The sequence below is a fragment of the Anopheles marshallii genome, chromosome 3 (genome assembly GCF_943734725.1).
Source record: "Anopheles marshallii chromosome 3, idAnoMarsDA_429_01, whole genome shotgun sequence".
Classification (NCBI taxonomy): domain Eukaryota; kingdom Metazoa; phylum Arthropoda; class Insecta; order Diptera; family Culicidae; genus Anopheles; species Anopheles marshallii.
In genome coordinates this window covers 17,433,206-17,460,336 of record NC_071327.1, presented here as the reverse complement: position 1 = coordinate 17,460,336, position 27,131 = coordinate 17,433,206, and the positions used below count along the sequence as shown (strand labels likewise).

The window sequence follows — 27,131 nt, the reverse complement described above, 5'->3', positions numbered from 1 at the left end:
AATGCGTCGGTGAGATGGCTTGCAATGCCAGCTTTGGTGTTTGTACCCAACGTTCTAACTAGTAAAAGGATGCTAGCTGAGCTAAATGAGTGTTTGTTTTTTGTGCTTCCAGTGTGTTGTATGTGCGTGCGTCTTGCGCTTTTTGTGAGTCCCGAAACCATGGCGTAACGTTTGGTGGCGTACACTAAATCCTATCGGGGAATCGGGTCAATTGTTTGTTTTGAATTGTTCAATTGTGAATTGAATTGTTCCTTAGTAGTGGAGCTTAAGTGTTTGGTGATAGATCTTTGTAGTTATTAATGGAATATATAAGCATCACATGGCGCATGCTGGCGCCTTCCGACCAGGTCGACCAAGTTCAAGATGTAAGTGTACTCATCCGGACCTTTCACCTTTGGTATCCCGGTATACCAGCGGTCCTATCATCTCCTGAATGTTAATGTCATCATTTTTTCTTGTTCTTCTTATTGCGTTGCTCCTCCAGCTGTTTGGTGTAGCCGTAGTTGTTGATCTCCTTGTACTCGTTGTCGCACTTTAGCAACAGCTCGTACCACTGTTCGCCCTGTACCCGCGGCGCATCTACCGTACCACCGTAGACGGCTGGTAGACACTCCTTTGAGATGTGCTTATACAGCGACTCACGATCGGTACCGTGAAAGATGATACGACTGCGCAACTTCTCGCGCAGAATCGGCTTGAACAATGCGAACACCATGTTGAAGATCTTTGGCTGGTTAATAATGTGGATACCCTTGATACGCAACGGTACCGCATCCTGAAGCCAATCCACAATACGTTTGGCAAACGGTGGAGTAAACTGCCACGCTTGTTGCAGCGTTAGTCCGTCCATGTCAAAGATCACAACCGCACCGTGGACTTGCGTTTCCGGCTCTAGCATGGCCGCCTCCAAGAACAGTACGCATCCCTTGAACACTTCGTCCAGCGTAACCTCCTTATGCTTCCAGGTTTTGCCCAGCTCGAGCAGTAGCACACGGCGTCCGAGTTGATCACGGTTCGGAAACACGGCCAGTATGTTCTGCTTGAAGATGTTAGCCTCCTTGGAAGGCATCAGTTCGTTGTACATGTCAAAATGTTTTATTTTGAACTGATAATACCGTTGAATCTGGAACCAATTAACACAGAATAGTTATAGCAATGTTAGCCAATTAGGAAATACCTTGAAATAATGCTTGATATCTTTCTTTTCTTACCAGCTCGCAGGCGCTCTTTGCGTAGAACTTGCACGGACGAAGGAATCGGATCATCCAGTCATCGTTATCTAGCGGCACCACTAAATCTTCAACATCTAAGGTAGGAAACGGAAAAAGATGAATTTGATGAGATGAATTTAGATATTATAAAGTTCATTTGGCATTTTTTATATATATTAAAAGACCTTGCGCATTGATCGCTTGTACCGTAATTATTTATCGTTTTGTGGGGAAGAATCATGGGCAAAGCTCACCCCGCTGACGATCATTTTGTGATCGCATTGAGTCATTTCATTTTGGGCCAGTCATCGTCCGATCGTTCACTGTGTGTACAAATTATCGTTGAATGTTTCATCACGATGTCTACGATCAGCGATCAAGCTAACAAGGGTGGTACAATGGTACGAGAAGTCCGTACAGGAGATACAGGGACTGTTTTGCTTAGGGGAGATTGTGAATCGTTCAGTACACGTAACAACACTCATCCTAAGCAATTTGTCGTACGTCCGACTGGCAGGAGATAGACGCGTGAAAAAAAGACATCCATGATCGCAATGCATGACTAATGATTGTTCGATCGATCCAACCGCAAACAGTACGGGGTTGTCCCAATGACTTGATGGCTGTATGGACGACTTATTTTTTTTTTAATATTCTACTGCAATTCTCTTGAGCCTTGATGAAATTATGTGATGAGTATTTTCCTGTTTTACATACTTTGATCACTGCTAATAATAACTCTCGGTAGTTTAGAGTATACTACTTCTCTCAATGATCGTTTAAGTTGTTGATAGTTTCAATTATCATCTCAAGACCCACGACACGTTGTTGTATTTGTCAACTCATGCAGCGAAAATGTTTTCTTCGAAGTGATTTAACGTGGAAATCTTCCTTTCGGATTTTTATTTTTACGAACTTGATGGGATATATGCCCCCTCCCGTCAGCGACGGTGACGGATTTAATTAAGCTTCATTTGAAATGTGTTTAGCTGCGCATGATTGATGGGGTACGCGCAATTTCATCCTCAAGGGCACACGGAGCCCGTGGGCAATGAGATCATCGAAGGTTTCCAGACGCGCTTACCTTTGAGCAGTGTGCGCAGCTCCTCGATGGCAGCGGTACGTATTTCGGGCGTTTCGCGTAGCTCGTTCTTAGCCACTTCCTTGCCGAACGGTGTCAGATCTTCCAGCTCAAACCGTAGCACATAGTCACCCAGCTGCACCGAGGGCAGCTCCTCTACGTCGGACAGCATCGTTGGTACCCCTGGAAGAAGCGGAAGAGATTAAAGAAATACGATGAAATCGTTTAAATGTACATATTTTTTATTACAGGAAATTCACTGGGGCTCATTGCGGACACGAATTGATCAGAATACCTTCATCGAAATTACTTACTCATGTTGATGAAATGATACCGTCTTGGAGGGCCAGCAATCAAGAATCAATATTTAAAACTCAGTATCGAGCTGCAGATCTTAAACCATACGAGATTGAATGTATAATAATCTTGTAAGACAGCCCACAAACTTGGGATGTTTTTCTACACAAAGTAAACGTGATCTTCTCGATGTGGTCGCGGAAATAATTTGCGTGACCTTTCCATACAAATGGTACATTTTTTTTCGGTTCCGAATTTTCGGTGTTGCCAACAAAAGAAACAAGCCTCTATTGTTGTAACCCACCAAATCAGGTGCTAATTGCTTTTGTGCACCGGTACCGCTAAATGACGGAAGCCGCCCCGTTCCCCCCTGGGAATATCACCCTTGACCCTAACGGACAAGCTGCAGCTGCGTGAGCTGGTGCGCCTTGAGACTTGCCAGTTTGTCGGTAGTTAGCGCACGAATCATGTTTGCCTGGCAATTAGCCGTTGTTGTTGTCGATCACCCCATTATCGACAGGCTCGCAAATTCAAAGCGTGCTCGATCGTTATCAGCACCAAAGTACAGTAATGGAGCAAAGTTCTCTCATGCCCGTACCGTACTCAATCAATACTTTTTTCCCATCTTCATTATCAACTTTGTGTCGATCGCAATTTAGCTGGCTGCGTATGATGAACGCACAAGCAGCACGAAACGATGCTCTTACGTAAAATAAGGTGTGTTTAGTGTTAGAGATATCCACGGGAACCGTATCCGTATCAGCGGTTTGGTTTAATTGGTACAACAACTTATTGTTTATCTTCGTAATGCGAAGGGGGGACTCGTAAGGGTGTGAGGATAGCAATTTGAGCTTAAGCATTATCCCGCATGGGGTGCATTCCTGGATAGAACGGTTTGATGATAGATTTGCGTCAGTAAAAACGATGTTTTTGTGCTTGTAGATAGAGATATTATAACAATGCAATATAAATCACGTTGTTGTGTTGTTACATCGTCCCAAAACAGTAGCAAGCAATAGTGCATTGTTTTCTATCCTGGGTTCTACTTGATACCGAGAACCCTGCTAAAAGGGCATTAACTTTTACGTTCCATTTGGTGCAGGTTCGGTGTGCCACCTTTGCAAATGTCTTATAGAATAGGTCACTGAATTAAAAAAAAAAAAAACAAAGTCATTCCACTCAATTAGCCACCGCGTACCACACTACCCCAAACTTGTGCAGTGTTTTAAAGGGATGGTTACTTCTTTGTCTTCATTAGACACAAACCCTCCACACTCTACCATAGTTGATGATCGTTTGCTGCACAGAAGGGAGAAAAGACCCGCCGGTTCTATGCTACAGCCAACCCAGCAATCCTTGACGCGTTCTCGTCGGTTTCGAATGGAAGGGAAACTGAAGCTCACTGGCCTCACTGAAGGTGGATGGAAAGTGTAACGCGTCACCCTTTCGGGCACTTGGGCAAATTCGATCGCTTGCCGAGTACGCACGCAAGGTGAGGCAAAACACGCACCCAAAACATGTGTGATGGAATGGGTTTGAAGGCACATATGGTAGAGTTATTGTCCGGTTTGTAGATGTTTTTTTATCACTTGTGTGTTTGCAAAGAGAGTTTACACGTTTCATATTGCCATGGATGGAGAACCATTTGGAGATAAGAATTGCTTTTATTGACAAAGATCATTGAAATGTTTTCTATATTCTTATACTCCGATAGTGAACTGATCAACAAATCCGGTTGGGGTTTAAATTGGAACTGCAAACGTGATGCCCTTACGCCACAGTACCACCAAACGAGATGGATCTACACCGGCAAACGGTTGCGTTAAGCCAGTAAAAAGTGGAAATTTTTGCAACATATGATCACGATCGTTTACTCAGTGCAGTATATCCCTCATCTAAACGGGTAAAACACGACGTATTCACTTGTAATGCACCGATAGCAGTACTAACATTTGGCTGTTAAGCAATATCCACCAGTGATAGCACAGCACAACACAAGAAGCACGGCACTAATGACAGCGTATCGTTACCGACGCTCGCGAACGTTTCTCGGCAACTAGCGAGAAGTGCTGATCGATCAAGCCGCTATATAAAAATTCTGAGCTCACCTGTTGGACGGCACACACACCGGCCGAAACGAACAGGGAGATCGTCGATATTCGCGCGTCTATGTGTACCGGTTGGTGAACGGGGGAACGGTGTTGGAAGCGTTGGGACGGTAACCGAAGGGAAGGTGAGCAGTGTACATGATGCGTAAAGTACGATGCACCGGGTAGGCCTGCAGTTTATACACCCTCCCCACTACTTTAGCAAACCTAGTGTCCATCTGTACCGAGGGGTAGTTTTGAGAAGGAAAGATCAATAAAAGATTGACGGTTTGGTTGTATGGCGATCATACTGCGATTGCGAACTATACTCTCAAGCATATGCGATGCATTCTCTTTGCTGCAGAAGGTTTGCAGTTTTTGGGATAGTTTTGCTTCCCAATGCAGTGCATTCACCGAGTGGCATTGATTGTGAGATTGAGGTTGGAAACGAAAAGTAGGTAGCCTTCAGGAGGGAGTATGCGACTCACAGCAAAAGAGCGTCCAACTTTGTTCATTTGCGCGCCAGGTATGTGTCGTACGAGAGTATGAAAAACATGAACAGGATAAAGCTTTCCATAGGGCGGTAAGATGACAAGGGAGGTATGGGTGCGGTGGGCTTACCCAAAGATCATGGCCGGTCGTGCTGGGAGAGCATATGAAACGCGCTACTCGAGATGATCCTCACGTGTGTACGCGCGTACAGATGAATCACGCTACCGCATTCAGCGGTTGCTGCCAGACACCGAACAATGTGCAAATCATGCAAAATTAATGTTTTAATACAGTTAACGTGCAAACCCTGGGTGAGTGAGATGAGTGATCGATAAGTGAGATCGCCAATGACACAGTGAAATTCAAACAGTCCATTTCACAAAGGACCGAGTTTTAAATTGAATTACCTTAAAACTTTTACCGAGTCATGATTTAAACAAAGCGATACTACACCAATACTGATTCAATTGCGATGGACGGAAGCGAACGTTTACACGCTTGGGTGGTGTTTAAAAAGGCGTCAAATTTATGACTTGCCTTGGGAGACACCATCGGAACTGAGCATTGCGTCAATTTAGATGGATTTATCGCTTAATGTCTGAACGAGGTGTGAAATAAGGGTAACGCGAGGTGGCGAACAGAAACATAAAACAGTTTCACACATCAATGCGCGCACTGTGAGTGAGTTCCGATTAAAACATATATTAACCTGTAAACGTTTATTACATTAGTTGTAATGGAACAACCTATGTTAATTATTTAATAATCTTCCCTTTAAACGCAGTTTTTCTTTTAATTTTAGCTACGTTCTCTGAGTTGGAGGCGTTCTCTGGGGTAACGTTTTTATCGCGTGCCTATTACCAGTTATCAGTACCACTGGAAGCTTGTAAGTGATGTCCCACTTAAGGCGGAAGTTGCATCATAACCGTTAAACAAAGCAACTGATGTTTGCGTTTTTGTGTGCTTCGTTTTCCATTTTCAGTTCGAAAATACTTGCGCACTTTCAATGGGCGACCTTCAAGCGAGTTCAAGCCGTTGCCTGTGGTATGGAGCATGAGTTCCGAGTTCCGATTCTTCCGGCAAACTTCCACGCAATGGATGAATGGCTTTTTAATGATTCTGGATAACTAGATCCTTCCATATTCTGCTTTGCAAGCTTGTAGTTCCTGCTGCCCGGCCGCTTAACAGTTCCCGCATTGTAGGAAGTTAAAGTGTGTCGTCTTGCGCACGATCAGGCGGAAAGCGGCGGGAAACGAAGCTCCCCCCCTCGAAAGGCAAACTGGTTAATGAAAAATTCATCGATGCATGGCGAGTGAACGCGATGATGATGTGCAGCTGCATGTGCTTGAGAGTACAGTTCCAAGCACAAGATGACGGCGCAAACCTGCCAGACACTCCCACCCATTCGGCGCTGACCGCTGTATGTGCGGGGGTTGAGTAAATTGAACCGATTCTTCAAACATTGAAGAGAGCCCCGACACGATCTCGGGTCCGAGTTCGAGAGCAAAATCGCAGCCGTTTTTGCGATCGTGCCCGGGGACACACATGGCGAGTCGCATGCACTATACCAGCAAAGCGTCTACGACACAAACGTCGCAAACCACCTCGCACGCCATATTATTAAACCGGCGTAGGAGCACTTCTATTTGCGCTTAATTCCTGTGCCAGCACTGTGAGGTAATCGAACGGAGTAGTAAAGTTGATCCGTTCAAGTGTTGTTGATATTTTGCCCATGTTCTATACTTTCAAAGGTGTTCCCTCGATTAGTACGACGACAACTACTATCTCGACCGGTGTGTATATGTCACCTCTTGTCAACTTGTGCAGATCGTGTGCGCGCGCGCTCACACACGGTTCAAAGGTTGCTATGACACAACACATCCGGACGTCTGTCGTCATACTGTTGGGAAGCTATGATTTGTGTGCTGCCGAGCGATCGAAGCCACTCTAATAACAGTAGCGCCCATGCAAAGTAGTGGGTCTTTTTCGTTTTGTGCTGACCTCTAATGGTACCGGTATTTCTGGTGTGTACTTACCGTATATCGTTCCAGTCGGGGTTTATGATAAAGTGAACACTGTTGGCGATCTTTTTTGGTTGTTTTCGTTTAGAACTTGCACTTAAAGGTATGCCCGGCTGGTACGCTGGTAAACCACACGATTACACGTGCCGTTCGGTTCGGCTTAGGTCGATCGCACGAGGGGTCGTTGGTCGTTGCTGGAAAGTAAGTGAAAACAAGCGTATATCCGGGTTTAGAACGGCATATGGGGCCATCGTACAATGTCCAGTGCAATATTTATAGCGATCATAAGCGAATCATGTGATTGGATATGGAACTCTTCCAACGTTAATTTACTGTGGACACAACGTCTTTAACGCTTGACTAGAATAAAACCATCCAAACCACACAACTACCATGAAGATTGGACTGGAATGAAGACGGACAACAATAAAGTGGTCTGTATGTTAGATCGTTTTGCACTGTTCTGGTCAATTAAGTTCCTGATGCACAAATGACACACACGCACACACGCAGACAATGTCTTTAATCCAATTGCATTTGAATCACACTTGGAGAGTTTATTTCCCCGCAAACATTCTGACTAACGTTCAAGGCATACTTTTAGAATGGTTATCACTATTCGAAACCGTCCGTGCCTTGCTGTTATCGGGAGTGCCGTTCCGGATCATTCGCCAGTCACCCTTAGACTGACGAATCTATTTATCGGGCATATAAACTTCACGGTAAACATTCTCTGAGCCGCTGAAAAGGCGGAAGTTTGATGACGGGGACGTATGTTTGGTGATTCCTCAAAAGCGACACGCAGCGAAATTTGCATACTTTGTAGCTTTCCTACTTCCCAAGAACAGCACCGCATCGCACTTTAATCGTATGATATATAACTCCTTCCCGATTACGGCCGGGTAATGCACGCAAGACCGGTACAATGCATGTGAACATGCGATGCAAAGAATTATGGTTCGAGCGGAAAACAATTTAAGAAGTGATTCGTTTGAAATTGGCTAAACACATTATAAAGGTCACACACACGCACCACGTGCTGGTCACAATCACCCACGTCATATCAACCTGGATGCAAGATGCGGCACCTGACACACGTAACTATTGACGCAGAATCCTTCACATCGGGGGATGAGAGTGTTCATATGACTCGTGGGCGAGTTTCTGGTGGAATTCCAATCGGAAATCACAACGCACCGATGACGCATCCCCGGTTACAGCTGACGGAGAAGAATTGCAATAGTCCCGTTTTGACACGGGATCGTACGCAAACTCAGCGGATGGGTTGCCCTTGGCAACGGTTTCATATTCTGACAGTCAGCGAACGGTAACGTGCACGTGTTGTTCTGCGCAAAAGCACACTGGCGTAGTTGTAGTGAGATGTTCAACAGCTGACCAGCGCCTCTGCTTGGAATGTTTTGGAAATAGCAACCTGTGTCACCTGTGTTTGGTAAGTATTCGCAACAAATTTCCACACAAATCACTTTGTAACAGCACTACCAGCTCGACAATAACCTACCGATACTGTTTCAGGGTGCGTCCACGAAAGCTAGAAGATGGATGGGTAAACTAGCGGATGGTCAGAGTAGGAGATTGCAACTGAAGCTGCCCGTACTGGTGCTGTTCCGATATATAACACTTGCACTCCGGTTGTGTTTATTGGAGGCGAGCCGTATCGGTTGCGTTTCGGAAGACGGAAGTGAGAGTGGTGCGCGTGAATGCGAACGCTTCTAGAAGAGCAGCAGCGCGGGCCGATCGGGTCGCGCTGATGATTGCCGCGTCGATGGCGGCCAGTAGGCCTTTGTGCTGTAGCGACTCACTTATTCACCGCACTCGACGCCCTATTGGCACTTTGACTCCGAGATTGTGCCTCTCAGCCGTCCCCACTCACCGTAGCGCTCTTCGTTCCCCGGGGGGGTAGAAGGCAAATAGGAAACAAAGGCGCGCACGGGTCTGATAATGTACATGCAGAAAAATGCAGTCGGGGCCGCGAAAATAGAACTGAGCGATTCCGAACGGGAGATGCACTTTTGCTGCGTTCACTCACCCCTTTTGGTTAATCTACTAGTGGAGAAACATACACACACAATAGAGGGCGTGCATCACAGCTCATAACGGTACTGGTTAGTAATGTGATTAATTAAAGCTAAGCTATACTTTCAAGCTGCACTTTCGTTGACCTTCCGTAGTGAGGAAGGTTAGAAAATAGTAATATTATTTTTATATGAAGTTTTGTGCGTCTCGCACTAGATACAACTAGGCACGCATACGAATTAGCCGCAGGAATGACTAGGTTCTTTATTCTTCCAGGGTAAATTAATGTAAATAGTAGAAACAAAGCATTTCATCATCACTCCCTGACACTACACACTTCACATCCGTGCGCGTTCCTGATGTGGCACAACTAAATGGCAAAAGACACTTTGCCAACTAATCACTTTCTAACCGGCGCACTAGAGTAAAACGTTTCCAATTTCAAAACCGCCCATGACGAAAACTACGGAACATTGTTTTAGCACACAGCACAATGAGTGGTTGCAACCGTTTTTCCCAATTAACTACGGTCGCATCTTTTAATTGTTCGTGACTGCTGCCCCTCTAAAATATGGTCCTGCCTGAAATCACCCGAAACGAAATGGTACCTTTTGCTTTCCCACTCAACAAGCGATCGCGCACGTGGGGAGATGTTCACGAAGGCAAACTATTTTGCTACCTTCCGCGACCGAAATGTAACTCCTACTGGGTAGGAAGGTACCGTGCACACCAACAGCAAACCAAACCTCGGCCCTCGGTGGAGTTTAACCTCTTGTGGTATTCAAATTTTTCTTGCACACCCGTCCTACTAGCTGGCCCGCGTTGGCTACTAGAGGATCACGGCTAGGTTTGTTGCAGCAGAAGCCGGCACCCAGCAAAAGAGAGTTTGGGGCGAACGCGCCAGTGAGAAACACCCAAAGGGTGGGGAGCTTGGTGTTTGCAACAACCGTGCAAAGATTCCATATGGATGGACGTACAAGCGGGTTGCCGGGAGTCGGTCACCCGGTTTTCTACCCGTACTATGAAGATGCCGGAGGTGGTGATCTGTTGCACAAATGGTATGTACGCGCATATAAGCTTCTCAGTGCTTATGTTGCAGTGCTCGTAAACTGTTGTAGCACACCCCGATCTTAACAATCTTCTTTCAGGTGGTGAGCGACGTCGATTCGTCGAGCAAAAACATGCACCGAAGCCCAAAGACCCAAAGTGTTTGGCAAACAGTGAGTGAGTTGACAGACGCGATCCTCATAATACCTCTTCGGTTGTTGTGTGTGCAAGGTTAGCTCTTCCGATCCAAGTGAAGATGCTGCGCGCGTTTCGCTTGCAATGATATGTTTTGGCGCTTCTTTTATTCCCCACCACCTAAAAAAGCTCGCGTACAATTGCTCGGCGATTTTATTGTGTAATCATTGTTTGATTCATAATTAACTACTATTAGCCGGTGTGCGAGGTTAGCTGAAATAAAAGCTCGCAACTCGCTCCTCAGCTCATTACAGCCCAACAGCCCCAATGCGTTCGTTCACGCAATGGCTCGTAAAATTAAAACCCCCGGGCACGTGAAATAAACGCGCGGATATTTTGTTGAAAGTAGAAAAAATGAGCAATCATGCACGCAACATTACATCAAGAGGATTATGGTAGTGTTGATAAGAGTGGTAGTGCTGTGAGAAACGGAAGTTCATCTGCGAACAATCGTGTGCTAATGGAATGGCGATCGCAAACAAAACAACGCCGTCTCTCCCCGGATAAAATGCGGAAGATTGCAACCAAACAGACCCGTTGCCCGTTGAGAAAAAAAGTCGTTTTAAAATTACAAAATTGGTTTGATAGAAAAGAAGTAAATACGCTTAGATAGTGGCGTTCGCTTCCAGAGGAGGTTTTTTTTTGCAGGTGGAGCGAAAAGTGAAGCATCCTTCTAGTGAACTACCATCAGAATGTTTAGTGACCGTCACTAACACAATCTTAAGATTGTTAGAAACGGTGCGTGGTACATTCCCATGATTATACGAAAGAGGGCGCTTTTCGGGGGCTTCGTGTGGCTAGGAACTCCTGTTGCTGGACGCAACAGTGGATGAAACAACTCTTTTTTTCTTTTTTTAGGTGGATGAAGGCTTCTTCTTGTGTGTGTGCAATGGTAAAGATAGTGTGTAGTAACACATCACCAGTAGTACTGCTGATCTGCATAGCGGAGTTCTCATATCTTGTACGAGGCTACCGATTAACTTATATACCATTTTCTTGTCCGTGGAACCCGCAATATGATTGAAAGCTTGAAGTACTCATGTGTAGAATAAATTCTTGCAGAAGTCATCAACTATCTAGTGCTTTCCATTTATCCCAATGATCACCATTACAATTCATCATGTGATCTCATAGACACAGGGTTTATGGAAATCGCTTAAAAAAAGGCTTTGGTGGAGACAAGAGTAGTTGAAGAGTTGGAATAATTATAAGCTCATACTTCGTGCTCATGATCGTTCAAGATCTTCTCCATCGTATAAACATAAAGCGATAGAAGGTACTCTTCCCGTCAGTCAATCACAGTAAACATGTTTGCAAAATCTTTTTCAAGAAATTACAAATCTATCGAACAACTACTGATGTTTAATGTTTTGATGTACGTGTTTCGATTGCCACCACACTGTACAACAGTACTAGAGCGATTTTCCGCAATGGACAGTACCAAAGTACAGTGGGGTAGGATGTTATCATTAATTTTAGGTTAATTAGATACACCCGTGTGGACCGCGCACAGTTCACCCACTTGCACCCAAGTACTTGCGCGAACGCGGAAACGGAACGTGTGGTACAAAACAACAGTGGCAGTGTAAAAAAATAAAGCTGCACCGAGTGAATGTGCGTATATTAACGTGCATTTGTTTTCCGGAGAATGATGAGCTTTACCGCCCCGTATCTTGCCTACTAACTCCGGATCATCTTAACTGCCTACCTGGGTAGACTAATATTTTTACGGCACGTTTCTCGTACATGCAGCAAACGAGCGAACGATTGACTTCTGGTCAGATGGCGGTAAAAAAAAACTTGGTAATCAACAAAGTTCAGCAAATGGGAGAGAGATAGTTAATTACACCTTAGCGGATGGGGCCAGTCAAAAGGTTCTCGGGTGTAATCGGTGACCATTCTGACACGGAACAAGCGTAAAGAAACAATGGCAGCGCAAACCCCCAATAAGGGTCCACAAACAGGGCAAATCGTTATCTCACGTGGTGCTAATTTCCTGGGTAGAGTGGTGAAACTCCATGAGGGATCGCAACGTATCGGACGATCGGTTTACTTTGCCGGTTGTCTTAAAATTATACGCGTCCGTGTGTAGGCTCTGTATTTAGTGCTTAATAAAAATATTTCTTTTATTCATTTAGTTATTGTATGCGTCTTGCGTTTTGGTTATGTTATCATTAATTGCCTAATTCTTATATAGGTAAGCTGTTTTACTTCGCTATCAAAACTGTCGCAAATGCGGCTTTCTATACTCGTGCATGATTGAAGATCGCTTCTAATCATCCGAACTGTGTTGTTTTTAGTAGGAAACTGTTGTCGATACGATAGGAATGAGTTAAGTTGTCTTTTGCGGTACGGTGAGCATTTGTGGTACGATAAACTAAACGAACTGATCGTATGAAGAGAAACAATGCTGATGAAGCGTGTGAGAATTGACTAACATAAAAATAATCCTTATGCTTATTTGAAATATTTAAGCCCATCGTGAGCTTGACGATCGATCAGTTCGTAGTACTATCGTGTGGGCGAGAAAAGAGACATGATCGGTTAGCTTAGCTTTAGTGCTGTGTGAAGCTGCCACTAAGGAAAACAAAATTACAATTAATCAACAATGTGGTTTAGCCTATTTCGAACCGCGCAGAGATTGTATATGAGCTTCTGCCTCTTCTCCGTGTCTTTTTTGCGCTAATCTAATCACGTACACCTAAAGAACAACAAACATACGCACATTGGTCACATACTCTCTTTCTCTCTGTCTCTCACACACACACACACACACACACATATACAGGACATAAATTTCACCCGTATCACAAGCATCCATTCATCTCGATTTGCTTCTTTATGGGTCCCGCTCAAATCTTCTCCCTACGCCGTTTGGGAGATTTCACCTTGCGGGGATCCCGGTTCCTATATCAGTTCTTGGCGGCGCCGTTTGGATTTGGTTTAATTTTCTCGTACATAAAATCCTGCATCACGTTCCTGCCCGGCGTGCGTAGTTTCTTCTGCACGAAATGGAACTGATCCCGCGCAAACTCGTACAGCTCGTTCTCCATCTGCCACACGGCCGATTCCTTAATTTTGGCCACCGTTTCTTCCGCAGGCTCAACCTTGGATTTGGTTTTGCGCAGGTGCGATTTGTTCGACTTTTGAAAGTGTGATACCGCACCTTTGTACAGGCGGGGAAGCGACAATTCCAGCAGCTCGATAAACTCATCCATCTCCTCGGTCAGTCCGACTAGGAAGTACTCGTTGACGAGATTGCGCTTCGCCTGTTCGAGGGCCCAGCTGCTGCCAGGGTTCCAACATTCGGCATGGTGTCCGCAAAAGAACGGTATCTGAAGCCACATGTTCGTGGGATCACAGTCTGGCTTCTGCCTCGCAACACACTCGTCAAACGTCATCGTATCACCGGCTCGGTGTCGCACGAGATAGGGTCGATAGTCGTCGCCGTAGCGCAGGAAGTAGTAGTAGGACACTAGCCGATCGAGCGGCTGCCTGATGAGATTAATGTACAGCGGTTTCGATGGCATACCGAATCTGAAACAAGAAGAAGCGGCTGTATTCGATTTGTTTTCTTATTCATCTGCGTTTCACGTCAAATAGTACTTTGAAAAGTCTAAGAAAGCCATGTGTCCATGGTAGAAGGCAGGTTTCATGCTATCCCAAGCGGTTATGTTGCGCACAAACTTGACCTGAGCAAAAGAGAATGATTAATCATAATGGGCAACACGCTGTTAATGTTGGCCGGTTCAGTAACCGCTTACCTGATTAGGTAACGACAGTACGTGCATGTTGGCGGTAATGTTAATGTGCAGTACGTGGAATGCATTCTTCTTGCATAGATCATACGTAAGATTAACGAAGCTGGTGCTGCCAGTCTTCGGCACCCGGTTGTAAATTATCACAAATTGTTCATCATAGTTCCGATAGGTCGTGCTGTCGTCCACCTTTGCCGTGGCCGTTTGCCAATGATTGATGTTGCTGTGTATCAGTTGCTCATTGTTTCCTGCCCGGGTGTGTGTGCGATAGTGGTGTCAATTACTCTTATCAATGGTAAAATTTTTCGGAACTCCAAACTTACCTTCAGCCAGATGAATCGTTAGCTGCTTATCGGCAAGAATAACCTTTGTCGAGAACCAATGGTACAGTAGAATGAACGCAAAACCCGCAGTAATCAATATGAGCAGAAAGAAGTATTTTGTTGTTATCATTTCCGTTCCTGTCCTAGCAGGATGTAATTCCTTCGATGGCGTGGCGCTGTTGCGTTTCTGCTGGTAGCTTGACTAATGTTATGTCGAGTTGGGTGAAGCGTTTTAGGATATTTAGGACTACTGGGTATTACACAGAAGCACAATTGCGGGGAGCATTTTCCCTATCTTGTTTAACATTCTACGTGTTTTCTTCCGATTGTGTCACGACAATAACAATTTGATTTGATGTGTGTGAATGTTTACTTTCTAATTTGACAATTCGTTGTAGTGATGGGTGGACCGGAGCGGTGTGATTCGAAAGATTCTCATCAGTTTTTGTTGCAACGAATTTCATATTTTTTTTGAGTATTTGGCTTGCAAGTATGATCGATATATTGTGTAAGCATTCAATTTATCTTGATAAGGGCACCATTTGGATAAACGTAGAAAATTTTAGCGTGGTTTATTGACACTTTTGATAGCGTACGAATAAAAAACAGCAAACTGGAGCGGAATCATTTAGGCTGCGTACGTATCTCGAGTGAGGAATGGATGGATGGGTTCTGGAACCGGAGTACCAAAAAGGGTATGAATTTAAAGAATTTAAGTTATTTTTAGGACGAATCACGTTTTGTTACGCATTTAAATTTTATTTCCTGAAAAACTAAGTCGCTGTACAATGTACGAAAGGGATAGGTATAATATCTTACCAACAGCCGTTCGGTATGTGGAGTCGGCCGGTGTGAAATTGTTAGTTGCGGTGAAAAAATTGTTGCTTGGGCAAGAGCATAGAACACCAATTGGTTTGCGTACGGGGGTTCGTTTGTCGCGAATGCTCCTCGCAAGTGTTGTGCAGCAAATTAACGCACAAAAAGTCGCGCCCGATGCGATAAGCAGCGGCGGTGGTGGTTGTGCTCGCGCGCTAGTGTCCGTATCAGTATTTCGGCGGTGGTTTGGCAGACGGAACGGATAAGGTCACGGTGTTCGAGGTTGGCAATTTTTTTTTCTGATTGAGCAGTGGCCAGCAGCCGGACTTGATTTCAGACAGATTTTGGAACAACATAACAGCTTGTTTTAGAGAGCACCATGACCCGAACAAGAAATGTACCATCGAAGTCATACGAGGCGTGCGAGGACAAGCGGTCGGAGCAGAGGTGAGTCACGTTTTGGTGGATGCATCTAGAAGCAAAGCAATTGATTTCATTGATGATATCTTCCCCCTCTTTCCCCGCAGATTGTTGCACAAATGGACCCGCTACTCCAGTGCCAAACTCGAAGAAGTGGAAGAAACGCTGCTGTCAGGTTGGTAGAACAGAGTGTGCAAGTAGAACCCCACATGGTAGCAACTACCTGTGGAAGGGATGGTGCGCTCGCGCAAGAAACTGTGTTGTTTGTTTACTGTGCAAACAAGTTTCTTCGTCAGCGTTATGCGCTAGCCAACTTGTTGTCCTTCCCTCCGGGGGCAAGGCCTAAATCAATGCACTATGTGCTCACAAAGGTGTCTTTTCTTTTTATGTGATTTTGTCGCCCAGCTTTACGAAAGCCCTTTGAAAGTATCTTCGTCGAAGTAGGTCAGTGTGTCGGGACAAACGATAAGATTCGGACGGTGGCACTGAACCGGGAGTCCGAAAACATTCCCGTCCTGTTGCTGCACGGTCTCGGGGCCGGTGTTGGACTGTGGGTGCTAAATCTGGATGCGATTGCAGACCATCGGCCAATGTATGCCATCGATATACTGGGCTTTGGTCGAAGCTCCCACCCGAAGTATGATGCCGATCCGATCGCAGCGGAACGACAATTTGTCGCATCGATCGAAGCTTGGCGTGTGGCGATGGGTTTGGAGCGCATGTATATCCTGGGTCATTCGATGGGTGGTTACCTGGCCTGCAGTTACGCCATCACACATCCACAGCGGTAAGTGTGCGTGATGAGTATGTAAAGAATTTTCCCCATTTGTTTGATTAAACTGTATCTACGGCCGACCCTCCAGAGTGGCCGGTTTGATTTTAGCCGATCCATGGGGCTTCATGGAAACACCACCGAGAATTAAGCGAAAGTATTGGATAAGGATCCTCTATCGGACGGCACGGAAGATGAATTTTTACCCATTGACGGTCGTACGTATGGCCGGTCCGACCGCGGCTTGGCTTTTGAGTCGTCGGCGGACAGATATTACTTCGCGGTTCGAAGGAATCGTACCGGACGAACGGATTGTTGCGGACTATCTGCATCTCGTCAATGCTCAGAAACCTTCGTAAGTGCATTTGGAGAGAACACTGTAGATTAAAAAAAAAGATGTTTGTTTTGTTTTCACATTCTCTTTCTTTCTCTCTCTCTCTCTTATCTTTATCTAGCGGTGAAAGTGGTTTCTGTGCGATACAGAAAAACTTTGGTTGGCCCATTAATCCGATGTTGAAGCGAATCGACCAAATCGATCCCACCATACCCATGACATTCATTTACGGATCCGAATCTTGGATCGACTTTGAAGCAGGTGAAGTGACGAAGGAAAAGCGTGCCGGCTGTTTCGTCCAGGTCAAGGTAATACAGACACACACGCTCTTGATGTGGTAATCAAATTTATCTCCCCCTATACGCATTACATTATTGCCGTTGTCCGTTTGCAGATAATCGATAATGCTAGTCATCATTTGTATGCGGACTTTCCGGATATATTTAACCAGCATGTCAACGAAGCTTGCTTCACGTACGACAAACGTATCAACGCACAAAGCAAAGTGACCGAGCTTGTGGCGGAGGAGTGAACTACTATCCTCGCCCTCGCATCTTCCTTCCCTCCCAGTCGGGTTCCATGCCTGTGTAGATTTTAGAGCGACGAAATATGCCATCACTTGAAAAGAATGCCTCGAAATAATGTACCTTTCTACTGCCAGCTAACGCAAACGGACAGCTGGAGAACTGCACACACTAGTACGAGCGATAGTTACCTTGCGAAACCCAAGCGAAACACGTCATAAAACGCTCTCCTATTATATACTCCACGTGTTTAAGCAGAAACAGTATTTTGTTCTATAGAACGAGTGTGTGATGAAGTAGCGACAGTGACAACAGCTAGGGAAGTCAACAAATACTAAGAGCCTCCATCTGTGTTTTTTTAGCAATCAAACGAAAGCACAAAAAAAGCAAAAAACGGCACACAGAATATTTTATATGCCACGCTTCCAGTGATGTCAGGTTTTTGATTCGCGTATTCCGATAAATGGGAGCCCCCGACGATAACCATAGTTACAACAAAGCATCCCTTCCAGAATCGGATTCATCCCAGATGAAGTGATAACATTAGTGAAACGTTGTTTTAGTACAATCTTTTGAAGAGAATGCATTTTATATAATCTCTGCGCAGCAGCAGTTTTGTTAACCATATGGCGTGAGTAAGTTTGTGTTTTTGTTTTCTTTTTACGAACTAGATTACCTTAGGGTTTGAGCGGTAATGACTAGCGTCTTACATAACGGAAGTAATAAAGTTCGCATACATCAGTATAACGAAACAATTGGGAGTATGCTTTTCTAGGCAACGTAGTGATTTGACAACAAAACGTGATCAAGTGGAACGAACTCTCAACGTATTGTTACCGCTTATTTTTAAATTCGGGCGAAATAGGGCGAAAGTTTACGAGCGAGCGAAATGAGCTGTCACAATAAAGAATGACATTTGTTTATTTACTTTCCTTCGATTACGATACTCGCGCGCAAGTTTCGTTTCATTTTATTTAATTGCTGTTAATTTGATCCAGCGTTAAATCATTTTAAGCCATTACATTTGGTACCACCTAGTTAAATTGTTGTTTTATAAGTAGCGTTTTACAATGTTGCAAAGCAGTTCATTTTTCTCCGTGCTAGAGAGCTGAAGTTAGCTCAGTGGGGGAGAAATCACCATTCGGTGTACAAAAATAAATTTCATCCTTGGGGTCATTTGTGCGAAAAATCTTTCCTTCTACCCGAGGGATCAGTGCGTACAAGCATGTTGGTGAACAGCCAAAGGTAATAACTATTTCCCATTTATAGTAAAAATGAAATAAATAACTACTTTTTCTAATTCCAGTACGGTTTCTATCATTCTTTTACTGCTGATCACAGGCTTTAAGCCATCCACCACTTCATTTCTTGAATATATATGGCCAACAGAAGAGAATGGTACATGATATAAATGAAGAAAGGATAGAAAACATCAAATTTATACTAATGTTCCACCTTACAGGCGATGCTTCAACGGCTGTGGATTCTTTTCCTTCGGTACCGTACGAATTAACCGATGGTGAAGAAAACTTTATCCGAGAAGCTTCTAAATGGATTGGTACGCACCTTTCCAAGCTGGACCTCTGCCATCATCGTATTATTTTGAAGTTGAAAAAATCCTGCCACGAGTTAAACGCCGAACAGCTGGGGAAACTTTCCGTGTGGCTGCTCAACTGTCAGTCCGATTCGGAAGGTCGTTCGATGTTTCCCTGCTTGGATGAAATGTCTTTAAGCCAGTGTACCGAACGGATGGATCCTAATACGTGGAACGCGTATCATCTGATCACGAACCGTGCGAAGGCGGTTTGTGCTAGCGTACGGCACGAACAGTTCCGTGGACTTACCGAGCTGACGGTGAATAAGCTCATGACTACGGCCCACGAGCAGGTACGGCTGATGGACGAACTTGCAGAGCGTCAGCAAAAGTTGCAAACAGTCTCAAAGCAAGTGGTTGACGATATGGAAGGCAAAAATGAACGAATAATGCAACAACAGGGCGATATAATGAAGCTATCCGAGGTGCACCGTGCGAAGGTTGAGTCAAATTATCGTGATTTGTTGCGTGAAAAGGGTCTCATAAAGGCTGGCCAACAAGAAGTCGCATTACTGTTGACCGATCTACGCAATCGTATCGATGATAGCATGGCCCAGTTGGAAGTACAATCGAAGCAAAGCAAAGTGAACCACAACTCACTTCTAGCCGATCTGGAACGATTGCAAGCGAATGCGGCTGAAATAGCGGCCAAGATAGAACAAACTGGAGTTCACTTTACACAGCATTATCGTGCAGTAGAAGAGCAGTACCGGTACACATTGGAGCAGGTGCAACGCATTAACGCCACCGTAGTCAATATGCTCGAGTCGCTCAAAAACCTGCAGCAAGATTTTAACCGTCAGTTAGCATGGCTGGTGGAAAAGATCGGTGGTAGCGAAAACATTCTCTCGAAGCTAAATGTAATCCTCATGCACCTGGGCTACCTACTGCTGGGTATGATTTGTCTTGCATTTGTCGGTGCGGACAAACTGTTACGCGTTGTATTTATTGTTGCCGTACCGGGGAATCTGTTCGGCGGATTGTTGGAACTATTCGAACCGGATTTGCTACGGCTAACGATTGGATTGGGATGTGTAGCTGTGGTAGATTTGTTGACACGCTCGGTTATTAAATTCATTGCATTGCGTGATTCTTCAGCGGCAACAGCAGCAGCAGCAGCAGTAGAAACGCCAAAATATAGCAATCGTAATACAAACGAACACAACTCTCCCTCACGATCACGTCCCACCGAGGAAAGTGATGAAGAAGCCGATGAAGTGTACGATCATGGTTCGACGCAACGTAGGAAAAGTGTCACAAGGGAACAGTCGACCAGCTCCACCGCTTTGGGTTCCGTCCGACGTAGTGTTTCACGGTTTGCCGATGACTTTCGTAGACGTAGTGTAACCCCACTGGAGGCATCATTTGGCGAGCGCCAGCACTGTACCGCTATAACGCTTCGAGGTGACCGTTGTCGAGGTTTTGCACTGGCTGGTACAGAGTTTTGCCGCCTGCACGAACCCAGAGGTTTGTGAAAGGTAAGTAGGGGTGGTAACTAAACGTTGGTTAGATTCGCTGGGTTTATGTTTTAAATTATTGTTCCATTATTTGCTTTACCTCGCCCTTCAAGAATACCTCAGGCAGAATGAATGAAGCAGTTCGGAAAAAATGCCACTTATAATTAATGTTTTTTTATTTGATTCGGTTGAGTTCGATAGTGCAAAATGTTGCTTTTACTATGATATTATTGTGTTTTGGGCGCAGTTTAAGTTAGATATATATTTTTCAATTGATTGAAAGTTGCTAAAGCTCATTTGATATAATTTATTGTTTTACATTTGGGTTGCTTTAGAATTTGTTCTGTTTTTAATGAGATTAAAGGTTTTAATTAGTTGTACGTAATGGCACTGTTAATGCAGCAAACAATCAAATTTATAGTACAAGAATTTAGCGTGAAGTCATGTTCAATTTAAGCAATAAATTAAGTGGTGAAGAGTAAAATCTAATTGCAATCATTATAGCAGAAACAAGTTTTGAAAGAAAGTCTCTTATTTCGTCTGTAAAAAATAGTTAGGTATAATATTTATCGAATTTCTTCGTCTAATAGCTAAAATTTATTATACTCAGCAATTTGTATACAAAATGCTTGCTGTATAATTGAAATTCATTTCAAACTCACACAATTCATTTGACGCGAAGGTTTATTAATTAAAAACAGACCGTTTTACCGTGCAGTGTACACAATTCATGATTGCAGACTGATGATAAGATGGAGCGGAAATAACGGTCCGTTCGATAGTACGTAAAGTCTGTCCTTTATCCAGCGCCGTGTGGAAATCCTGGTAAAAAGCAAAAATGAACCCCGTTTTTATGCTGTTGCCGGTAGACATGTATCGGAATGTTGCAGCTATTTCCGATCTCGATATGAACCATTTGGTTTTGTGAGAACGCCGCTGATTCTATGTGGGTGGCATGGGTAAAACTATCTTTCTTTCTTGGTTGAATCATATCCTTGTTGCTCGTGCTTGTATCCGACGTTGCCATGGTTACGGCGCGCTATCATCCGTCCATCACTGTACCGGATATAGGATTTACATTATTGAAGGCAAAATTAATTCTAACCCGCACAGACACAGCACGGTATGCAATGTTTCAACAGTTAGAAAGCGTGATACTTTTTAAGCTAAAATAAGTCCTTGTTGGAAGACCAACAAAACGATCTGCTAAAGTATGAAAAAAATATGTTCCTGTCATTGTTCAAAACATCCACGGGCACGGGATGCACATCCGTTCTGGATGCTGCGGAAGTTACCGATGTTTTTAGTCATGCGGGCAACAACAACAACAGCAGAATGAAAGAAAAACGTATACACAAAAGAAGAGCAATAACAGAACCTCATCATGGGACGGGAAATCAATGTTTGGATTTTTGGTTGGTTGTCCTATGCAACAAATCGCTCTCGCAGGACTAGTGCGCTTGATGCTGTGCGTTCTCATTGTTATTTTTTTTTTATCAACAATATAACTCGCGGTTAAATGAAAAGGACGGAATTTACCATGCATGTAAAGCGTGGAAGCAAGAATCGAAAATCTGATACACTTGCGAATTGCCAAAAGCATTGTTGAAACAAGGACCATAAGGGTCGGAATGGAAGGAAGGGAACTGTGGGATGGTTTGCAGTAAAGCATAAAATTACGGATGTAAAGGGAGCAAAAACAGGTTTTTTTTCTCTTGAAAACGCCTTGAACTAACATTATAATTTATCATTTGACCAAATATTAGGTGGTTAATTTATTTGAGGAATTTGGAGAGAACGTTTACAACCAAATTAATTGATCATGCCGAAAAACTTTATGTTTAAAATATTTTTTAAGTGAAATTTTATGTGGTGTCTTTTACCTGTCCTGCACTGTGTCAATATTGAATGAACATGAGAATTTCAGCAGGTGGTGAGCATGTAGAATGCATTCTTCGTTTGGAATTTCCCCTCGCTGAGTACATTCTCGTGAGAATATTTTTCTCGCGCGCATTTCCTTACTCTCTCTCTCTCTCTCTCTCTCTCACCACTACATGGGGAAAATAGTTCTTCTGAGAAGAAAAACACAGCATCAATATGTGTCATTCTGGCAACATTGTTCAAGTATAATGTTCAAAATGAAAATACTTCTTTAATTTCAAGAACTTCGATATAATGAAGAAGGAATTTGAGGATTACTCTTAAAAAGTTGAAATACTTTGAGCAGCAGGAAATTAAATAAATATTTTTCACATCTTCAAACAGTCTTGAGATTTGAACTCGTACACACCACTTTCGCTATGGATTGACAATCCAGCACACTAACCACTTTACCAAAACGGTTCAATCTCCAGCACACTTGTTTAGAAGCATCAAAACCTAAATAGAGCGGACATTAGATGAGAGCATTGAAAAAAAAAATACGGCGAGGTGCATGAGCGACGGCGAGGGTGGAAATTATGTTGCGAGGGGTTGTTATGCTGTGGAAAGGTTAGAGATGGGAGAGCAACCGACACACAACAACACGACCTGCAACCTGATGGAGGAAATGTGTTCGCTCCCGGCGCACATGCGTTCTGGCGCCCGTACCGTTCGGATGTTTGTTTCCCTTTCGGCCGTACTTCAGAAGGTCGACCGTTCTGGCCGGTTCGGTTCGGTTGCGGTTCGTGGTGTAGCCGCATACCGGCAGCAGTCTTCCTAGGGATAAGGCCCAACAGAATTCGTTTCCGCACGACGCCAGTCCAGAATGCAGCAGATCGGTTGCGTCGTCGGTTGTGTCGTGTGATCCGTGGTGCAAAACGCGCGTATCCCGGTGTGTGATGCTTGTTTTGAAAGGTGGTCCTTACCACCTGCTGTCTGGTGTGTACCGTTGTGGAAAGTGAGCGAAAATTCCGTGTACGTCACTGTGCGCGTGCCAGTTCGTTCTCATCCCTCCGTGCGGTTACAGCATCCTTGAGGTGGGATGTGTTGCTTCCTTGATTGCTTTTGTCGACAGGCAGAGTAGTCCGTGCGGAGTGTTGGAGTGAGTGCAGTGTTTCTTACAATTCACGTTACCATTGCCTACCGTGGGGTAGTGTTACGCGTAAGATTTGATCGTTGGATTTTTTCCCCATTGCTTGGGCGGATAGTTGTGCAACTGCTGTGATGTTAGCGATTTAGTGGCAGGGAGACGACGGATGTGCCTGAATGAAGGACACGGAGTCCCTCCTGGTAGCGTGAAGTGTGTGTTTACCGAGGTGTTGTGCTGGTGCAATAAGCGTGTAAGCACCAAGGCATGTTGTTGTGGTGCAGTTCATTCGATGCTCAGTATGCGTTGCCCCAAAGCCTGCTGGACCATGGCAACCACCAGCCAGGATGGCAGCGAGTTTTTCGGGGCATTGGAAGAATTTCGCTAGCTCACCAGTGTCGGGGTGTTTAAAGTGTGTGAAACGGAGCAGTGAGAGACGCGTTAAAGTGTGTCGTAAGGATATCAATCACTGGAGGCAGCAGCAGACGGATAAATTGTGTAAAGATTAATGTAATCGAATCAAAACAGACCGATCTGGATATCGGCAGGACGAGGTCTCTATTTATTTAATTTATTGCAACTATTTATGTAAAACATAACACAGCATCATAGTAAGTCAGGAAGTGCCCTGCCCGTAGCTGCTACTTCGTATCAAACCCATACCGTGAACCGGAAAGAGTAAACAGCCAAACCAGTATGGCTACGAAACGTTGCACAGATCCTGCCGGAAATGCTCAAGGATTTGCCCACTGGCATTCATTGTCGGGCATTCGGTTACTGATGCTACCGTTTGTCCTCGGATGGTGCAGCACGTTTGCTCACAGTGCGATGGAGGAGATGATGATAGCGCCCATAGGTAAGCGAAAAAAAGGGGTAAAGGACATCACAACGTCAAGTGCAGGCTCCGGGTGTTTCTGGTGTATGTGCGTTGTCGTATGAAAGTAGGTCTTCCGGAAGAGTGAATACTTGTAGATGCGATGCGATATGATAGCAGAATACGCCTGAGAATGGGTATCGGAATAGGGTAAAATTTCAATGATATGGTAATTAATTCTTTTTAAGGCTCCTTTCAGGTGCTCGTAGGGAAATCTTTGCAAAAGGAATTAATTCATTTTCTCTTCAAAAATTAGAAATGGGTTTGAGATGGTTATCACTTCGATGTGTTTTTCAAAATTTGTTATTCGTTTTGCTACTTAACAACAGTCAAAATGTTAAGCATGACAGTAATTACTTAGCCACCAACTGTCAACACAAATAATTTTGAAAATACAGGCAGTCCCCGCGATACGCGGTTCCTCTTATACGCGGATTTGGAGTTTTTGTTTTTTTGTTTTTTGGAAATTTGACAGCTGAGTTAGTTTATAGCACAAAATTTAAGAAAGAAGGTTTAAAATTGCCGTAAAATTCTGAATAATAGTTTCTTCTGTCACATAAAACATTTGTTTTTAGTTTATTTTAATGTATTCTATCAAAAAGTAGCGTGGTTTGCTGAATAAGTGCAGAGAACGATGTCAACTTTGAAGTATAAACAATTTTTCTCCCGGATTCGACTTACGCGAAAATTCGAGATACGCGGATTTTTCCCGGGTTATAGCGGTCCGCTATAATAGCGTATCTCGGTGACTGTCTGTACTTTGAACAACAACACAAATACAAATACTTTGAATTTTGACAGCTAAAATTCAAACGACCTTCAAAACAACAATTAAACAATGTAATTTTATTTTATTCAACTGCTTGTCTTTAGATAACATCCAAATCGCATGCACGAAGCGTACCGTCGCTTTGCTGCATTATTCTATAGGTTATTTGTTTATGGCCACGATAAATAATGCGGTCAATTAGCTCACGTTTACGGGTCGGAAAGGTTCCGCAATGCATAAAGCAATTATCGCAGATGTATCGGTCTGATAAACCATCAATCGGACGAAACGATGGTGGATTTAGAGCCCATACAGCAAGCCTTCCCACCAGCTCAGTTACGCACAATTGCTGTTAAATTCGCACCTTAACCTTGCCTTCGTCTGCCCAAAACCCTTCCATCTTCGACGGGGGTGTTGGGCAATAAAATTGACCGTATTTCTTGAGTGAATTGGTTTCACTGGGCTGAGGTGCAGAGAGCCAGGTCCTTGCGAGTGTATGTACAAATAAAATCATCCCTTCAAAATGCTGCTTGGTTTGGTAACCGAGCCGTGGCGGTACTGAGTTTTATAACGTTCCATGTCCTTGCTGACGTGTCCAGGGTGGCAGGATCATATCCTTCATGATCCTACCGTGCAGTGCTGCATCCGTACGGATGGCGGGTGCACAGGAAGGGGAAATAGGTAACGATCACTCACCCAGAACCGTCTCGGAACCGTGCGCTTACCGGTTTTCTTTTTTGCCAAAAAGGTCCCATTAACAGCAGTGTTTTCGGAACCCTTTTTTCCGACGTGTGTGGAGCCGCGGTGGGGTCCCCCCGAAACGTGGGACGAAAGCACGGTGGCGGTGGACATTTTATTTCGGTTAGGCTTGGAGGATAACAATTGTTTAAGGGTTCCAATCCAATGGGGGAGGCGGCGAAATGGGTGAATGTTATCAAAAAAGGTTACCCGCAACTGAGGGTGACGATGCTCTCGCCGGTGCCACTGGTGGTGTGGATGAAGTGGATGAGGCTCAACTTTAGGACTGTGCAAATATTATCAAGCACATGCACATAAACACACCACCACCACCGGTTGTTGTTTGGCGGAGGGTTATGGATTTCGAGGAGAAGTCTGGGTCGTGACACTCCCGGGAAATGAGCGGGGTGGGTGGGTGGTGAGTGCAAAGGGCACGGAGGGGATTAATGTTAACCCCGGTTGGGTTAGGGAGGAAATTGTGTAATCTTGTTTTTTGGTGTGGGAATAATCGTAAATCGTATTTATTATGTCCTGAGTTGTTTGAATGGAATTTTAAGGAGCAAAGAATAAACAATAACAGCCTATTTCGCAGAGTGTGTGAGAAAAGAAAGAGTTTTGTTTGTAAAGGACAGTTTTTAATATGGTTTCGTTGTGTGTGTTTTTTTTTTTCATAAAAAACCCAGTGAATATTTCTCGACTTATGGCAAGGATACTAATGGGTCCTTGAAAAAAACATCCTGCGGATCGTTACGTGACGTTCATTGCTTAATTTTTTATTCAGATTGCATATCTCCGAAAGTCTTTCTCATTAGTTTTGTCACAAACGGCTCAATTGGTGCCCATTGAAGATATTTAGCCAGACGTTATTGTACAATTTTAAAGTTTATAATAATGTTATACGAAGGTTTTGACCTTTCCACTAAGAGAGATGTTAATGGTGGAATAGTGTTTCAAAATGCTCAACCTGACCTTTCGCTGCCTGATTGGTCCCTTTGTTGCGGGTGTCCCTTCTGGGGACTCAACTTTTGCGGCATCGATGGTGTTGGGTATAATTATGAAGCATCACATTAGAAACCAACCCCGCCAGGATGGTCAGCTCAGTGAGCTGACCGACGGTTCCCGCTGTATCCTTTTGGGGACAGTAAAACTTTGTCTACGAATAGAGAATTGAGCAGAAAACGAATAACAAAAAGCTCGAAATCGATTCAAACTGTGTCGTCTAAAACAGCTAAAATATTTACCATTTCCCTAACCTTGGAGACGACGGGTCACTCGGGCAA

The 27,131-nt window shown here is 44.2% G+C and overlaps 5 protein-coding genes across 5 annotated transcripts in view; 3 read left to right on the top strand and 2 right to left on the bottom strand.

Moving 5' to 3' along the window:
• Positions 1–445: 445 nt before the first annotated feature.
• LOC128710835 (alpha-tocopherol transfer protein-like) lies at positions 446–2,467 on the bottom strand. Its single transcript, XM_053805690.1, has 3 exons — positions 2,296–2,467; positions 1,212–1,306; positions 446–1,123 (listed from the first exon to the last, which is right to left on the bottom strand). Exons 1-3 carry the CDS (start codon positions 2,462–2,464, stop codon positions 446–448), a joined length of 942 nt encoding a protein of 313 aa, XP_053661665.1. The 5' UTR covers positions 2,465–2,467.
• Positions 2,468–13,307: 10,840 nt separating this feature from the next.
• LOC128711303 (heparin sulfate O-sulfotransferase) lies at positions 13,308–14,676 on the bottom strand. Its single transcript, XM_053806170.1, has 4 exons — positions 14,547–14,676; positions 14,230–14,471; positions 14,072–14,157; positions 13,308–14,002 (listed from the first exon to the last, which is right to left on the bottom strand). Exons 1-4 carry the CDS (start codon positions 14,674–14,676, stop codon positions 13,378–13,380), a joined length of 1,083 nt encoding a protein of 360 aa, XP_053662145.1. The 3' UTR covers positions 13,308–13,377.
• Positions 14,677–15,741: 1,065 nt separating this feature from the next.
• LOC128715058 ((Lyso)-N-acylphosphatidylethanolamine lipase-like) lies at positions 15,742–17,420 on the top strand. The gene is made up of 6 exons (XM_053809940.1): positions 15,742–15,809; positions 15,890–15,957; positions 16,188–16,569; positions 16,646–16,909; positions 17,010–17,196; positions 17,283–17,420. Exons 1-6 carry the CDS (start codon positions 15,742–15,744, stop codon positions 17,418–17,420), a joined length of 1,107 nt encoding a protein of 368 aa, XP_053665915.1.
• A 1,217-nt stretch (positions 17,421–18,637) lies between these two features.
• Positions 18,638–20,481, top strand: LOC128711165 (protein brambleberry-like). Its single transcript, XM_053806030.1, has 3 exons — positions 18,638–18,657; positions 18,719–18,810; positions 18,875–20,481. Exons 1-3 carry the CDS (start codon positions 18,638–18,640, stop codon positions 20,479–20,481), a joined length of 1,719 nt encoding a protein of 572 aa, XP_053662005.1.
• A 3,685-nt stretch (positions 20,482–24,166) lies between these two features.
• Positions 24,167–27,131, top strand: part of LOC128710935 (uncharacterized) — a 68,855-nt gene continuing 65,890 nt past the window's right edge. The window contains exon 1 of the mRNA XM_053805799.1: positions 24,167–24,326. Coding sequence (XP_053661774.1) covers positions 24,167–24,326 — 160 coding nt within the window. The remainder of the gene's footprint in view (positions 24,327–27,131) is intronic.